The sequence below is a fragment of the Odocoileus virginianus genome, chromosome 17 (genome assembly GCF_023699985.2).
Source record: "Odocoileus virginianus isolate 20LAN1187 ecotype Illinois chromosome 17, Ovbor_1.2, whole genome shotgun sequence".
NCBI classification, from domain to species: Eukaryota; Metazoa; Chordata; class Mammalia; order Artiodactyla; family Cervidae; genus Odocoileus; species Odocoileus virginianus.
Window position 1 is genome coordinate 42,377,254 of NC_069690.1, and position 18,176 is coordinate 42,395,429.

Below are 18,176 nucleotides of genomic sequence, written 5' to 3' on the forward strand. Positions count from 1 at the left end.
CTGCCCAGACCTCCAATGACACAACAGACTCGACCGACAGGAATGTCTGTGACGGCCCTCCCAATCCGTCTCCCTCCCCACCCTTTCACTCCCTTTTTCTGATTCTGTCAGTATATTTTTAGGACCATATTTTTAAGAGTACTCCTCCCACAACCATCACATTTCCTCCCTCTCTGACATTAATTAAAAATCAACAGCATGGTGAGGAGAGCTCAGCCTCTGGGGTCATCACCAGGCTTGGATTCCTGCTCCTGAACTAGTCATTCGACCTCTTCGTCCTTCAGTGTCCAGACTCCTGTTTACTGCACAGAACAAGTACTGAGCATCCGGAATGTGCCAGGAGCTACGCTGCTGCTGCCCACTGGACAGCTGGCAGGACTCGCTGAGACGAGGGACAGAAGAACTGACTCACCACGCTGTCCACACAAGTGAGCTCATGGTGGCAGTAGCCCTGGAGGCAAACACTTCTGCAGAAGAAGGTCCAAAGTCTTCAAAAATACAGACACTTGACCCAGAGTTCACTTCTTAGGAATTTAAAGAAATAATTAAGACTCTATGCAAATATGGATGGCTAATAAACACATAAAAAAATGTTCAACAGCATTTGTTAATAGAAAAATGCAAATCAAAACTACAATGAGGTATCATCACCTCATATTAGTCAGAATTATTGTTGTTCAGTCACTCAGTCATGTCCGACTCTGCAGCTTCATGGACTGCAGCATGCCAGGCATCCCTGCCCGTTACCATCTTGCAGAATTTGCCCAAACTCATGTCCGTTAAGTCAGTGATGCCATCCAACCATCTCATCCTGTTGGCCCCTTCTCCTCCTGCTCTCAATCTTTCCCGGCATCAGAGGGTTTTTTTTCCAATGAGTCAGCTCTTCGAATCAAGTGGCCAACATATTCGAGCTTCAGCTTCAGGATCAGTCCTTCCAATGGATATTCAGGATTGATTCCCTTTAGGACTGACTGGTTTAACCTCCTTGCAGTCCAAGGGATTCTCAAGAGTCTTCTCAAACACCACAGTTTGAAAGCATCAGTTTTTCGGTGCTCAGCCTTCTTTATGGTCCAACACTTACATCCATACATGACCACTGGAAAAACCATAGCTTACTAAACAGACCTTTGTTGGCAAAGTAATGTCTCTGCTTTTCAATATGCTGTCTAGGTTTACCATAGCTTTTCTTCCAAGGAGCAAGCGTCTTTTAATTTCATGGCTGCAGTCACCATCTGCAGTGATTCTGGAGCCCAAGAAAATAAAGTCTGTCACTGTTTCCATTGTTTCCCCATCTATTTGCCATGAAGTGATGGAACTGGATGCCACGATCTTAAGCCTTTTGAATGCTGAGTTTTAAGCCAGCTTTTCACTTTCATCAAGAAGCTCTTTAGTTCCTCTTTGTTTTCTGCCGTAAGGGTGGTGTCATCTGCACCTGTGAGAATGGCCATCATCAAGAAATCTACAAACTATAAATGCTGGGGGGGCTGTGAAGAAAAGTGAACCCTCAGGCGCTATTGGTGGGAATGTAAAGTGATACAACCACATGGAGAACAGTATGGAAATTTCTTTAAAAATTAGGGGAAAAAACTACCATATAACCCAACAGGGCCACTACTGGGTATACATCCTGAGAAAATCACAATTCTAAAAGACAACAAATACCCCCATGTTCACAGAAGCACTATTTACAACAGCAAGGACATGAAAGTCATCTAGATGTCCGTCAACAGATGAATGGATAAAGAAATTGTGGTGCATATATACAGTGGAATATTATTTAGCAGTAAAAAGTGAATTTGAGTCAGTTCTAGTGAGGTGGATGAAACTAGAGCCTATTAAACAAAGTGAACTAAGTCAGAGGAAAACAAATACTGTATACCAATGCATATATATGTAATCTAGAAAAATGTACTGATGAATCTGTCTGCAGGACGGGAATCGAGATGCAGACACAGAGGACAGACTTGTGGACACAGCAGGGGCAGAAGAGGGTGGGATGAACTGAGAGAGTAGCAGCACTGAAACATATACATTAGCAAATGTAAATTAATCAGTCAGTGGGAATCTGCTGTATGATGCAGGGAGCTCAACCCGGTGCTCTGTGAGAACCCAGAGGGTGGGATGGGGTGGGAACACAGAGGGAGGGGACATATGTATGCCTACAGCTGATTCATGGCGATGTATGGCAGAAACCAACAGAACCGTGTAAAGCAATCATCCTCCAATTAAAAATAAATAAATTAAAAAAAGAAGAATCTATGCAAAGATTCTGCTACACAGCATTACTGATAACAATGACTGGGTGAAAGTTAATGTCCAACAACACGGTGTTGACAGAGTCAAATGAAATACATTCATGCAATGGGAAACTATGCAGACAACACTAATCAACTTGTAGGAATATTCTGACATGAATAGATGTTCACACTGGAACTGATTTTTAAAAACTGGATATATGATATGACCTTGTTTCTATTTACTTTTAAATCAAGTAAAGTCTGAAAAGACCTTTGTGCCTGCTTTTTATGAATCTCGGGAGTCCAAATCTCCAGGCGTGCTTGTTTACAGAGCAAACGCCCAGCCCTTAGTCGCTTCACTCCTGACTCTGCAATCCTATGGATTGCAGCCCGCCAGGCTCCTCTGCTCACGGGATTCTCCAGGCAAGGATACTGAAGCGGATTGCTGTGCCGTCCCCCAGGGGACCTTCTGGACCCAGGGATCGAACCCGAGTCTCTTCTGCTTTGGCAGGCAGGTTCTTTACCACTAGCGCCACCTGGAAAGCCCTAGCCCTACAGCCGACCTACTGAATTAGCTCAGAAAGAAGGAATATCTGTATTGTAAATAAGACTCCCAGGTGATTCTGAGGCTCACCAGAATCTCAGAACCACTGTACATGACTAAGTGTTAACAGTGGTTATTGCTGACGTGTGGGATAGCTGGTGATTTTTATTTTCTTCTCTTTGTATTTTCTACAACTTACATGTTTGGAAATTAAAAGAGATATGACCTGAATGTCTAACATGGGCTAGTTATGGTACATCTGTACAATGGAATCTTACACAGTCAATGGAAGTATTGGGTGGAAATACACTGATGACATATTGGCATATGAAAGATGTTACAAGTCAACACTAAAACCTTTATGTCAAGTTTTATAGAGAGGGAGGGAAGGAGAGGAGAGGAGAGTTTGGAAGCATAGTCTCTAAACTGTTAATAGTGGCTGTTTCTTATCTGTGAAATTTTAGGTAACCTGTGTTTTTTTGTAACTTTTTCAACTTTTGAGTTGTGTACTATTTGTTTACAATCACCAAAATGTATTCTGATCCTGAAAAAATATATATGTAACATATATGTTACATATGTAACATACATAAATATATATGTCCTTCTGCAGCCTTATTCAAGTTTGCTAACTGAGGCTGCCCACAAGTTCAGATGAGCTGCTGAGGGTTTTGAGGGAGTGAGAGTCAGGGCAACAGAAAGGTGTGGGTGCATAAGAGGATGAAGCCTTCCAGTGAAGAAGAGAATCCAGTCTGACCCCCAAGGGTTTTGTAAACTTTACTAGGAAAAAAACCACAAGTGTGTGTGTGTGTGTGGGGGGGGGGTTTAAAAAGATACACACACACACACACACACACACACACACACACACATATACACTCACTGTATGTACTACCTGGCTTGTGGGACTATTTACCGGACCAGGGATTGAACTCAGGCCCTTGGCAGCGAAAGCCTGGAGCCCTAACCACTGAACCACCAGAGAATTCCCCCCAAAATAAAAATTTTAAATGAACAACCAACAGGGGAAAGATATTTCTAACAAACACGGCAAGGAGTTCACATAAGCCAATGAGAAAAATATAGAGACCCACTAATTTTAGGCCCCTAAGACCTGAAGATATGAGATGATGAATATGTCTGAACAGGCAGTTCATGAAGAAGAAATATACACATCTAATGAAGTTACAGAAAAATGTGTAAAAGCATTTGAAAGCACTGGTAATACTGGTAATATTATTTGCTGGATCCAATCCTTGGCTACATGGGTGTGTTCAGTCTGTGAAAATTCATTGAGCTGAACGTTTATGGTGTTCACCACCAAGAATGAAAAACTTTAAGAGCAAAACATGAAAAACACAAAATAAGAAATTGGGGGGGAGGAAGAGTGTGAGAGAGAGAAGTACATGGGTAAACGTTAAGTATTGCAAAGGTCTCTCTCTGTCTTGCCTAATGTCCATTATATTATAATGCATACTTGTTGACAAAAATAAAACAAGACCATGCAGGAAGCCAAACAGACACAGACTCCGTCCCCTGCTCTGCCACTCACAAGATGCGTGATCCTGGCTCACAGCCTTGCTGGCTCAATTCCCTTATCCATGAAATGGAGGAATGTGAGGATTAAAAATATGGTGCATGTGCAATTGCCTAATACTGACCCTGGCCGATTAGACGTGCTCAGTAAGTATTAACCTGGTTTCCATTTCTCTCATTTCTTACACAGTGTTGTATAGAAACGTCATAAAGATTTCAAAAAGGAGGAAGCCTTCCAAAAGCCTGTCCCCTGGCCGGCACTTATCTGATATGCACCCCGATCTCGTCCGTGAGGACCACCACTTAGTACATGTATTGCTGAGTTTGCCTTCTGGTTGTCCCTTGCGCAAACACTCGGTTGACGAGCGCCAAGAACAAGGGGTTTGCGTTTGCGGGTCTGTTAATGGAAACAGCTCGAGGCCGGCGCCTCTCCTATCGTCCAGCTCTTGCTCCTGAGCATCCTGACCGCCCCTTCAGGAACCCAGCCCAGAGGGTGACCCTCCTACACCGGCCTCCTTGCCGGCCAGTAGGTGAAGCCCAGCTCAAACTCATCATTTAGGGAAAAAAAAAAAAAACCAAGAGGGGCAGGTGGGGAGTGGCCTGGGTAAACTAACCTAGGTCCCAGCCAGCTGGGTCTCAGTCCTGGGGGCCACCCACCCCGCACCAAGTGGCCACTCTTCCCTTCTGCAGCCAGGCGGTCCCCTCTGTGCTGGACCCACCCGACAAGGTTCCCTTCAGTTCAGTTCAGTTGCTCAGTCGCCTCCGACTCTTTGCAACCCCATGGACTGCAGCACGCCAGGCCTCCCTGTCCATCACCAACTCCCGGAGCTTGCTCAAACTCATGTCCATTGAGTCAGTGATGCCATCCAACCATCTCATCCTCTGTCGTCCCCTTCTCCTCCTGCCCTCAATCTTTCCCAGCATCAGGGTCTTTTCAAATGAGTCAGTTCTTTGCATCAGGTGGCCTTAAAGTACTGGAGCGTCAGCTTCAACATCAGTCTTTCCAATGAATATTCAGGACTGATTTCCTTTAGGATGGACTGGTTGGATCTCCTTGCAGTCCAAGGGACTCTCAAGGCTTCCTTAGCACTGGGAGAGCGGCCCCTCCAAGGAGACTCTGATTGGCCCCATGGAATCACCTGCTGTGGGTGTGGCCCTGTTAGGAGTTGGGAATGAGCATGGGTGAGATGGGAACCTCCCAGTAGGACGGGGAGAAAGCTGTCCTTTTCCACCCCATTGCTGCCAATTACAGACATGCTAAAAGAAAAAAAAAATCACCTCTGTCAAATAATCAGTACACAAGAGAGGACTTCCCAAGTGGATAATTATCTGCCCGTCAATGCAGGGGACACAAGTTCGGGCCCTGGTCTGGGAGGATTCCACCTGCCCCAGAGCAACTAAGCCTATGTAGCACAGCTACTGAGCCCCAGCTCCAGGGTCCACAAGCCACAACTACTGAGGCCAGCGTTTCTAGAGCCTATGCTCTGCAACAAGAGAAGCCACCACAATGAAAAGTCCAGAAACCACAACTAGACAAAGCCAGTGCACAGAAATCAAGACCCAGTGCAACCAAAAATAAAGTAAATAAATAAATTATAAATATCAATACCTAATAGAGCAGAATGTGACAAATATAACTTCTGCTGAATTTTGGTGTGACCTTTACCAATTTTATCTTGCCTATTTACTTCAAACACAAGTTAGGTTCATTTATTGATATATACTGCACACACACTCCCAAACAAATGCTTCTGAGTCTTGTTTTGCACTTAACATTTTAGAAAAAGGACTGTAATATGTCTTTTAATTTTGCAAAAACCATTTTAACGGCTGTATGCTATTCCATGACAGCATACATGTCACTAACTCATTCTCTAGCTACTACCGGTCTTCAATTTGTAAGCAGATTCTCCTCAATTATAAATATTATACTGAACGTATTGTGTCACATCACTCTTTGTTGGTACTCTGAGAAGGGTATCTTTTTTTTTAATGCTAGTGACATTTTCCAAGGCATAATGGACATCAGTATTGCTTTGTGAACTCTGTTCCCAGCCTTTACTGGCTCAACTTAAATGCCTTAAAACTAGTGGAGGAACTTCCCTGGTGGTGCAGTAGCTAAGAGTCCACTTGCCAATGCAGGGGACATGGGTTCAATCCCTGGTCCAGGAGCTAAAATCCCACATACTAAGGGGCAACTAAGGCCTTGCATCACTCTAGAGCCCATGCTCCACTATGAAGACCCAGTAGAGCCAAAATAAATACATTCAATAATAATGAGAAAAAAACCTAGTGGAGGTTCCTGTGTTTTTCTCATTGGCTTATATGAGCTTCTTGCCATAAATTTTCCAGATACCTTCCATTTTTCTTCTAAATGTTATCTGGGACACCCTCTGGTTACAACTTCTTCCACTAGCAGTAACCGCTATCTGACTGCAGCTTAGGTCAGTGTTACCCTCTTTTCTGCACTGCACATACATGGGATCAAACGGTACGAATGCCTTGCATTTGGTTCAACAGTTTTGTGAGCTTCATCTACACCGTCACATGTGCTGGAGGTTGTTCCTTCTCATTGCTGAATACCACTGAACTGTGTGGAGCCACCGCAACCTAACCATCCCATTGTTGACGGGCATTTGGGTAGTTTTCAGTTTGGGGCTATTATGAATAGTGCTGCTAGGAGCTATTTTGCCTTTGAAAGAAAATCGTTTAGTTTCTTAAATTACCTACCAAATAAAAGGAGAAAAGGTACCTTTTTAGTGAAGAAATCTGGTAGACACCACCTGAACCAAGTGATCAAAGTCAGCATCACCAATAAGAGAACAAACTAACTGAACGTGACACAATGCAAAGAACACATTTGTGTCCCACACCTGTGGTTTTCCTCCCAAAAATGTTGAGCATGAATTTAATGATTAAACAATCAGATAAAATGACTGCTAACATTCTGTCACACGACTGGCCTGAAGTCATCGAAAGTGGAATGTTATAGGGACTTCCCTAGCGGTCCAGTGGCTAAGACTCCAAGCTCCCAATGAAGGGGGCCTCGATTTGATCCCTGGTCGAGGAACTAGATCCCACATGCCACAGTGAAGATGGAAGGTCCCATGTGCCACAACTAAGGCCTGGCACAGACAAATAAATAAATATGCAATGCCATAAAATAAAAAAAGACCAACTATTTTAGATTGAGAGACTGAGAGACACAACACCAAAATTGAGTTCTGGACTTAAGTAACAGCTGGTATCATGGGGACAACTGGAGAAATTCAAACACAAACTGCATATTAGAAAAAAAGAACTGTTGCATCTGTTATCTTTCTTGAATGTGATTATGGTTTTATAGAATGCCTTTGTTTTCAGTTGATACATGGTGAAATACTGATGTGAAATGTCATGTCTACAACTGATACAAAGCTTCCGCACACACACGCGCACACACACACAGTGATGGAAAGCAAATGTGGTCAAATGTTAATCATTGGTGCTTCCGGGTGGAGAGTAAACGTATGCTCACTGCATTTTCCCCCCAACTCTTCTAGTCGTTTGAGACCGAGTGTAATACCAATGTAGTCCTCTGAGTATTTTTTTTCCCACTCAACATTTTGTCTCTTAAGAGTCACTCACGTTGAGGCATGTATTGAAATCTGTCAATTCACTACTGCATTATATTTCATTGTTTGTTTATACTCTATAATTATCCATATTTCTTTCAAGGTGCATTTTTGTTTTGGCTATTGTAAAACAGTGTTTCTAAACCACTCTTATCTCCTCAGATCCTCAGAAATGAGGTTAAGCATCTGTGAAGTTAGGAAATCCTTTCCTTGGGGACCAAGACTGACTGCAGGGCCATTTCCTGTTGAATTCCTATTTGACCAGCCTGGTCTGACTCAGGGCTATTCTCTTTGTGGTCAGACAGGTTCCTGACCCTGTGTCTGATATTTCTGAGCAGTCTATTGCTTCCATCTTTTTTCTAACAAACTTAAACTTGCACCTAAAATGAAATCAGTGCAAATTTGCTTCTGGAACGTTGCTCTACACTGGGGGTGGGATGTTGCTCTTAAAATGTAAGCTTCAGGAAGGCAGGAGCCTTGCCCGGTTTGTTCACCATGGTGTCCTCAGCATCATATACTACACGTAGCAGTATCAGTGCTCAGGAAAACAAAAACAGAACAGTTAACCGAATGAATGAGAAATTGCTTGTCAGGGATCAGGCATGTATCTTCACTTAATTACTACCAGTGTAATTACAAATTATTTTGTAACCTTGTTTTGTGGTCATGAGAAGTTTCCTTCTTAGATATCTTGGTTTGATTAGCTTTGCTCTTGCTGTTGGGCCTCTAGATGGTTTCCAATTTGTTTTGCTACTACAAATAGTACTTCTATGAACATTTTTTTTCCTCTTTGAGGTTAATGACTTACAAATTCCCCAAGTGGAATTATGAGGTCAAAGGATATGAAGTCTTACTTATCTAGTTTCTTACATCTTGTCTGAAAGACTGAATCCAGAAAAACTGAACTAATTTACATGCCCCAGTCATACAGATGAGTTTCCTCACAGATCTACCATGATTAGGTTTTCTGTTTTCACTAGCTTAATTACATATTTTTGAAAGTTACTGTCTAGTGATCTTTGCACTTTCTACATGACAAACTTGCCAGCTGAATTTTCTCAGTTGCAATCAGCTAGAAATTGAAACTAAAATTTTAAAATTATAATCCAGTTGTCCCATACCATTTGCAAGTACAGATTCCTTTTCATATCAGTGTGCTGTTTCAGGCATGTCTCACATTAAGTTCTTGTAACAGTCTAGGTCTATGTTTGAAATTTACTCCAGTCCACTGGACTTTTTTCCTGTTTAATTCAATGCCATATGTTTCTCACGATTGTGACATCACTTAAAACTCTGGAAAGGCAACTTTCTTCACTGCCTTTCTCCTACTACAAACAAAATTCTCATCACAGGAATAAATTTATAATCGTGTGAGGTGATGGGCAGTATGATAACTAGACTCACATGGAGATCATTTTCCAACATGTGTGCACTTCGTTGCTCAGTGTGTCCGACTCTGCAATCCCAGGGACTGGAGCCCAGCCAGGCTCCTCTATCCACGGAATTTTCCAGGCAAGAATACCGGAGGTGGTTGCCATCTCCTATTCCAGGAGATCTTCTCCACCCAGGAATGGAACCCACATCTCTGAGTCTCTTGTATTAGCAGGCGGATTCTTTATCACTGCACCACCTGGGAAGCCCCATTTTGCAATATATAAAACATCAAATCATGTGTACACCTTAAATTTAATACAATGCTATATGTCAATTACACTCAATAAAACCTGTGCGGGGAGCTCTTTGGAACACCTGTCTGCTTTGTTTGATTCAATTAACATTTACTAAAGGATACCGTGTCCAAGGTTGGAAGCTGTGCCAGGTTGACAAAGGGGCTTCCAGTCGGCCAAGAGGGGGGAAGAGTCTCCACCTGGCGAGCGGCAGCGAAGAACTGCGAAAGCAGAGTAGGGAGAAACGCTCCTTCTAGAAGGCTAAAGCTGCGGGTCCGAGCGGGGGACTCGGAGCCACAGCTGCGGAGGCACGCCCTCCTGGCGGCGGAGAGAGAAGCAGGGGCTTCACAGGCAGGACTCGGGCCATCCGGACGCGACTTGCTTAAGGGTTTGAAGAGAAAGGTTAGAACCTGACCGTGGAAGGCCTCGAATTCTCAGTTCAGAAAGTTGAGACTGGCGATTAAAGCGGCCCTTTTGAATCATAAGTCTGGCAACGATGTGGACTCTGGACTGAGGCTGGAAGCCAGGAGGCGGAGACCGCGGGTGCAAACCGCATCGCAGAGGCCAGAGGGAGAGAGAACTTCCCAACAGTGCCCATCAACAGGGAAGCAGCTAAAAAAAAAAAAACCCCAAAGACAGTACATCCTTCCAATGGACTACTGAGCACCGTTAAGAATGACGCAGCTCTGAAGCCTGTCATGGAAACGCCACGAATATTACAAAATAAAATTTACTGTACAGCATAAAACGTAGTTCTGTTTGTGTAAAAGGAGTATTTGTATGCGTGTATATGCATGAAAAACGGAAGATCACTGCAACTACTGACGGTGTTAGGCTGCGGGTGAAGGGAAGTGAGGACCTCAATCTTTTAAACTTTACCCCTGTATGGCTGACCATTTTCCACACAGCATGTATTATAAAACAGACTATCAGCAGCAGGCATGCTACAAGGTGAGGCCAGCGCAGGGGCACGGGAATTAGTAATTAGGAAGCCTAATTACCAGAGCCCCTGGGAGGCAGCTTCTTAGAGGAAGGCTAGATGAGGTGGAATGACTGTTGGCTCAAAGGGCAGAGTCCCAGGAATTCGGCTCCAAGGGAAGTTTAGCTGAAGAAGCTTCATTATAAAGAGAGGCAGGAGGGGAGTAAATTGAGGGGCTTAAGGGGTAAAGACAACTGAGGATGGGTTTTTTTTGCTTTTTAGTACTTAAATTTACTTTCAGAAAAAGCATGGTTACTTTTAGGCACTCAATGGTAGTTAGCAAAGTGTCACCAAGCAGTAATGGGTAATCAAAGACCTACTTTGATTAAAAAAAAAAAAAAAGTGGCTGCAGTTACTTAGAACTTTGTTGAAGATTATGTTTTTTCATGCTTTCTCTCCCCATAATAAAAAAAAGCACTAATTTAATATTACTTGCTAAGAAGTGACTGTCCAGCATTGTTCCATGTATTTCATACATCTATTATGTCATTTCTTACGACACCCCTACAAGGGACTATTACTTTATTTTTACAGATGAAGAAACGGGAGCCTCTGCCCGAGTGCACACAGCTCTGCTGCTTTAGCTTATAAGACAAAGCGGGGGCGGGGTCCCAGCCGGGCCCCTCCGCCTCAGTCTACCTGGGGGCGAGCTGTGTCTGCCCCTCATTCCACACACTTTCTGAGGATATCGGGAGAGGCTGGGCAACGGGCTTCCTGTTTTTCCCTGTAGGAGCTTCAAGCCCACCACAGAGCTTCTCACCATGTCCTTCTGGAGATGACCCCCAAGAAAAAGAAAAAAAAGCGCCCCCCCACCCCTCCAGGCTGGCGGTCATCCCTGTGTTCGCCCTCTGTCAGCTTGTCTCCTTAGCCCAGGGGAGCCCAAGAGGCAGTGACCAGGACCCGTCGGGGTCCTTCTGAGACTCCTGAGTCTTGAAGGAAGGGCGGTGGCAGTCAGGCCAGAAGAGGGGAGGGCGTGCCAGGCAGACGGAAGGGTGTGCGCAAAGGCCTGAAGGTGGCAGGGGGTGAGGCGGGCGCGAAGGTTCCGGGAGGAAGGAGGAGAGCAGGCGGAATGCGTGGGGGGCTGAGAAGAAGCTGAGGGTTCCTAGCCACCTTCTAACAACACAACCAGGGCCTTTTTGGGGGAACAGGATGCACAGTCAAAGGAACTCAAGTTGCGCCAGGGCAGAGCTGAGGAGAGGCAGACAGCATGCGCCCAGCCAGGCAGGATGACATGGTCAAGGGGCTCAGAAGGGACAGAGGACCCAAAGAGGGGGAAGGGCAGCAAGGAGCCTAACTAACCACTGGAGCTCCACGCGCAGCCGAGGGTGGGGGCCCAGCCCAGCCTGTCCTCTGAGGAGCTGGAGCTGGCTGATGCCACTGCGCAGCCTTCATCCCGCCCGCCTGTTGACGACACAGCTCCCGCTGAGGAGTAACTGGGAGCTGCAGGGCCCAGGGCGAGGTCCAAGAGCTGCGTCACCGCTAGATGGCCCACCCCACCCAGATTTATAGGATCCAGTTATGGGAAACTGGCCGCCCCCCCACCCCCCATCTCATAACGGACTAAACAGGAAGGACACTTCCTGTCGGCAATGCCCAGGCCCTCCAAGCCCAGGGACCCCCACTGGGGGTGCAGGGGAGGTGGGCTCACAAGAACAGGCGGAGGTCATTCCTGCTTGCAGCACCGCCCAGGCTCAGTAAACATCCTCTGACAGACTGGCTGAATGACCACGAACCCCTGACCTCGGGGTGGTGGGGCTCTTGCTCCATCGGACCCCTTCAGCCCCTCGGGAGCAGGCACCTCAGACCCCCTGAGGACACCAAGGGGGGCTTGGTCCTGCGTCTGGGGTCCCCGGGACGGGGCGGGGGGGCAGAGACGAGCGCCCGGGCAGCTGGGGGGGGGTGACAGAGGATGCCCACCACCCCTTCCCGGGACTCCCCTCTGGAGGACACGTGGAGAGGACATTCCAGAGGACTTGGAGCTCTGGGGGGTACGCTCGACGACAGAATTTTCCAGCCTTTCCTAACATACTTATTTCAGACTCTCAGCGAGGCCCGGTACTGAAGTGCTCAGGCTCAGTAGCCACACCTGGGTTCGAATCTCACTCTCACCATGTTCTAGCGGTGTGGAGGTAGGGTCTTATGCAAACAACCTAACATCTTTCAGCTGCTGACAGCCAACGTGTGAGAGGTGATGAGACCCGGAGGAACTCTTGCATGAACAGCACGGATGCAGCACTTGAAGAATGGTAGTCACTGCGATACCCCTTCACCTTGCTGAAGGGCGCAATGGGGCTCCTAGTCAACGCTGAAATTAGTGATGAATCCAAGTGAATGCCCTTCTGAGAACTTCATGGGGCTTCTGAAATCCTCTCATCGGCCCAAATCAACTGCACCCTGCAGGCCTCAGAAAGCTGAGATTTCTCTACTCTGCGCAATGGGAACCAGGACCCCAGCCGCCGCCTCCTCCTCTGCCTACGCCCTCACCTTGTTCACATCACCCCAGGGGAGGGCCGGATCTCAGCGCTAACCACAGCTCAGCTGGCACTGTCTCAGCCCTGGCAGCTCACAGAAGGCGAGTGGTCGGGGGAGCAAGGAAGACTGACTGTTGTGGGTGGATGGGCGGATGGGGGCAGTTAAGAACTGCCCCCTCTGAACTGCATGACTCACCAGGACCTGGGCCGGAAGTGCAGGCGATCTGTCTGTCTGGCAGTAGCAGCAAGTACCTGATGCCTTTCCAAAGGAGTGCCTCCCTCCCTGTCCTTTAGACAGCAGAGTCTGTCCCCCTAGAAAGATTTCCCAAGGTCTCCTCACTCCTGCACCTGGACACCTTATCCTAGGGCTCCCAGCAGCCCTCTTTCTAATCCGCACCTCATTCCTCTGCTCAGAAACTCCCAGGGGTTCTCCAGGGCTCCCCACCGCTAGCCAGCAAGTCACTCCCCCACTCTGGCCTCTTGGAAACCTGGCCAGTTTCCTCTTCAGTCGAGCTTCTCCCCCACCCTACCCAGGATCTCTCCACCCCAGCCCGGCCAGCTTCCACAGCCTCTCCAGCACAGCCCAGCCTGCCTTCCCGGTCTCCCTGCTCTGCTCCCCTCCCTGCCTCCCTCCTGGGGGTCTTGGTGACCCCTTGCCTCACACAGTTTCTTCTGCCACCAACATTTGCTTTCTCTGAGGATGCAACTTTAACTCCTCTGTACCTTCCTTCCTCCCCAAGTATTTGGCTCAGTGCTGAGCAGTAAAATCTACAAAAATGCATCAGTACTGCAATTAACAGACAGTCTTCCAGCCACAAGCTGTGTGGGTGCCCCTCTGGGTACTCCATAGGGGATGGTGGAGAAAAGATGGATTCTCCCATCCCACACCAAGGGGCTCTGCGGTCTCCCATCCTCTCCCCTCCTGCTGGTCAGGAAGCACCCCGCCCCCAGGGTAAGTTTCACCCCAGCAGCGCTGGCCTGCCAAACCAAATCCCATCTGCCACAAGCATTTCCTGGGGCCATTCGGATCCTGGTGCTGGCAAATTCTTCCCAGGGACCACCTAATTCGTCAGGTAGAGGGGGATGAGGAAGGAATTTGCTGGAAGAGGAGTATTCTGGGCAGAGGGAACACAGCAGGGAAGGACCTGCAACGTCTTGCTCAACTGCTGCTCTGGGGACCAGGCCATACCCACCCGGGGTCCCCTCCATGTACCCCTGCTCACACCTAAGCTTCTTCGAGAGTGACCAACGCAGTGCTGCTGGGACAGGCCCCTCCAAGGCTATGGGGCTACAAACCCAGGGACACAGCCCGAGGAAGGGCAAAGGGGGGCCAGGAGGAGACCCAGAGGCAGAGGGCCACTCCAGGCGGTCCCCCTGACCCAGCCTCTCCCCAGGCATTTCCAGCTCACTCTGTCAAAGGCGCCACAGGGGAAAAGGCTGAGTCAGCACTCTGGCCACAGCCCTCCCAGGGCCTGCCGGGCTTTACAACGTGCTCTGGGGCTCTGGAAATGGCTCCTCCACCCCTCCCACTGGGCCTGCCTTCACAGGGGGCGAAATTGCAGGCAGGAGAGCAGCAAGGCAGGGGGCAACCTGGGTGCCTTGACCTGCAGTGGATGGGGAGTTACTGCCTGGATTCTGTTTGTCTGACATTCAGTTCCAGGTGGGTCTGGAATTCAGCAGGCGAGGTCTGCTCAGCATGAATATGCGTCACCCTGGCCCCCAGCTCACACAGTGGCTGGGCACAATCTGGGCAGATACGTGTCTCGGTCCTCTACGGGCAGGCAAACTCCGCAAGCACTGGCCACAGCTAGAGGTCCCAGGTCCTCCAGGGGACTGTCTGGGCTTTGCACAAAACTGCAGACGCTGCACTGTCCCCTTTCACTCAGCCTCATCCCCCAATTAAACATAAAACAAGACCAAGCCTTTTTCATAGGCCCAGCACCTGGGCTGTAATAACTACACTCCCTGGCAGTTCCAGCTCTGACTCCTGCGTCCCCCCCGCCCCAAGCAGAGCTTCCCTTTTCCCCCTGGGATTACTGCTGAGGGGGTCTGTCTGTCCCCACACTTCAGCGTCACCCTTTGAAAGAGCAGCAGGAAGAGAAGACCCAGCTCTGGGTTTCTGTTTTTGCTGCTCGGGTCCATGCATCGTTAGCAGCTCTCTGGCCATCCAAGATCTGTCCACTCTGGAGGGCTGCCAGCTGGGTCAGAGCCGCCCACACAACACTCTCTTCACTACACACACACACAAACACACACACCCTTGCCGAAGCCTGCTACATCCTTCTGATGACAAAACTGCCCCACAGAGCTCCGTTCAATTGATGCGGATGCCGCCTGCCACGGGCTGTCCTTTGAAGACCAAGTGTGGAAAAGAAAATACCAACACCCCCGAGGTGCCGGGAAGGGCAACCAAGCCCTCACGAATAATTCAAAAACAACAATAACGCTTTGGTCCCGAAGCAAAGCACGGAGCCTGGCCTGGAGTCTCCGCTGGTTTCCCCGGACGCGCCCTGCAGGTCCCCGGGCCCAGCACAGGGCAGGCGCCGGGTGGTCTTAGAAGGCGGGCGCGGGGGTCCTCCCGGGGCCCGCCCTCTTCCTCCGAGACGGCTCGAGACCCCCAGGCTCCCATCCCCCGCCGCCCGCCACATCTGGTTCCACTCAGGTCCTCCCCCACCTCCAGGCGCGCTCCTCCTCCCTCACCCCTGTCCGCCCCCCGCCCCCGCCCCGCTTTCAGAAAAGCGGAGACGATTTTTTAAAACCCAGTCACACACATACACATACACACGCACACACGTCCTGCAAAGGGGGGAAAAAAAAAAAAAGGAGGGAAAAGTCGAGAGAGGCCCGCTTCTCGGTGCTCCCCCCGCCCGGCCCCCGAAGTTGACCAAGTTGGAAGCGCCTTACCCGACAGGGAGTTGGCGGCGGCGGCGGCGGCGGCGGGGCGGCCGAGGTGCAGACCTCCGAACAGCAAGGCGCAGCGCAGCAGGTGATGAGGCCAGGGCGCGAGGGCCGGCCTGCCGGGCCCCATGCCCGCGGCGTGGCGCTCGGGGGCTGCGGGGACCGAGGGAGCGCGGGCGCGGCGCGCGATGGCTGCAGGGGCGCTGGGCTGTGGTGACCACCCGCGAGGGGCTCGCGTCTTCCTCCGGGTCGGGACGAAGTGATGCCTCCCGGGGAGAGGAGGGGAGGAGGAGGAGGGAAGGAGGCAGGCCGGGTGGAGGGAGGGCGGAGGGAGGAGCGCAGACCCGGGGAGGAGGGTTGGAGGGGCAGCGGGGAAGGGAAGCGGGCAGCGTGGGTGGGGAAGGGGAGGAAGAGCGGGCGGGCGCGGGGCCCGGGAGGGAGAAGGGGAAGCGGGAGAGGAGGATCCGCGGGGTCGAGGAGGACCCCGGCGTGCACTCTTTTTCTCTCGCTGTCCGCTTCCCTCTCTCCCCGCCTCGCCTTCCCTCTCTTCTCGGTCCGGGCTTGGAGCCCCAGACGCTGCGTCACAACTCCCCGGCTGGCTGTGCAAAACTTTCCGCAAACTTCTCCGCGTGGCGGGGCGGGGGCGCACGGCTGACCCAGGCGGCCAGACCCGGGCCACTGGCGCCCCCTGCGTCCCGCCTCTTTCTGCCAACGTCTCCAGCGGCTGCTACCTCCACGCGGAGCAGGACCCCTCCCCCTGCCGGGTGGGGAAGGGGCGGAGCCCAGGGCTCAGCCACCCGGGCAAAGATGGGGGAGGGGGAGGCAGCAGGGCCCCCGGGCCTGGTGCGGAGCGCCAACGTTTGGAAGTCTTGTTTTAGCATTTGCGTGAACCCTGTGTCAGCGTCCCTGTCGCAGAGGGATGTCGTGATTTTGCTAGATGGGGGCTGTATCCAGAAAGCCAGGGAAAATCTGTCCCTGGACGTTCCAGAAGACAGCATCGCTCTCACCAGCAACCGGACTGTTGGCGGATCTCAGAGGGTCAAATGGAAATTTCATAAAAGAGAAGACAAGCCACAGTTATTCCGTATTATGCAACAGGTCACTGCAGCGCAGAGCCCTGGACTTAGGGGGTGTCAGAGAGTCCAGGCCCACGTCACTCTCTCCTTTCCTGAGCGACCTTAGAAAAGTTATTTGGGACGTCTGGGCTCAGAGCTGGACGAAGACATTTAGACCCTAATGCAAAGAAGATTCACGTTCTGCCACCATGAGTAATCAAATAAAAACACTAGGAAATGGTCATATAAATTTTATTGTTTCCTGTGCTGTCCACCTCAGTGTTGTTTTTGGAAATAACAAATTCAATGTTGTTTTCTCCTTTTTTACTACCCTTGCCTTGGATAAATCTTTCCCCATCGTTGCAAGGAGGGTATGGGGCCAGAGATGCTCACTTGGCGCTTTCTGTCTGCTGGGCTGAGATTCTTACCAGGTATCAATCCAGAAGCTGCAGGACCCCAAAGTGAGCCCCCATAAAACCCCCTAGAATCCCCTAGAATGAGTCCCACTATCCACCCTTTGGCCCTAGAAAATGGTTAGCAGTCAGGCCAGCAAAGTCCCCGGCACCCCACAGCTAGCTGCTTGACAGAGCTAAGTCCCTGCTGGTGACTTCCTTCACTGGGATCCCAGAGTTCTGACCGCACTGAGCTGCCTCAGAGATCATTCGCTCGGCCTCCCCTTTCTCACATCATTTTCAAGGAGGTTCAGGATCCGCCAGCTTCGGCCAAGCTGCCCTCTCTCTGTTCCTGTCTGAGCAGCCAAAACATAGGATGCTTCTTCTCAAAGTCCTCTCACAGGCTTCTATCTGCTTGCCTATCCCTGGATGTGCCGGCCACAGTTCTCACCAAGGAGCCCCCTGGCCTCTGGAAGGGAACTCAGGCAGGGCTCCCAAGGCACCCTCCAGGTTCTGAAACAGGGTTGGATATCCCTTCCCCACCAGCCCAAGTGGTTTGGGCATTCCTCCCATAAGCAGGGCAGAGACTGACAAGCTGACAGTGAATCATGTGAGTCCAGAAAGTCCACCACTCGCCAGCACAGTGCCCTGAGCGCCCAGTCCACAGGAGATGTTCTCCTTTCTTCGTTCAGGCTTTCAAAAGCCCTGGTGGCTAGTGCTGGGGGAATAAAGAGGAACAGAGTCACGACCCTAGAGGAGGTTTTGTTCAGTGGGGAAGATGAC

At 49.7% G+C, this 18,176-nt stretch overlaps 1 protein-coding gene across 2 annotated transcripts in view; it reads right to left on the reverse strand.

The window, feature by feature from the left end:
* MRC2 (mannose receptor C-type 2) overlaps window positions 1-16,690 on the reverse strand; it is a 58,701-nt gene extending 42,011 nt beyond the window's left edge. For both annotated transcript variants that reach the window (XM_070479563.1, XM_070479562.1), the window contains exon 1: window positions 15,953-16,690. In XM_070479563.1, coding sequence (XP_070335664.1) covers window positions 15,953-16,076 — 124 coding nt within the window. In that variant the 5' untranslated portion in view covers window positions 16,077-16,690. The remainder of the gene's footprint in view (window positions 1-15,952) is intronic.
* Window positions 16,691-18,176: the final 1,486 nt, after the last annotated feature.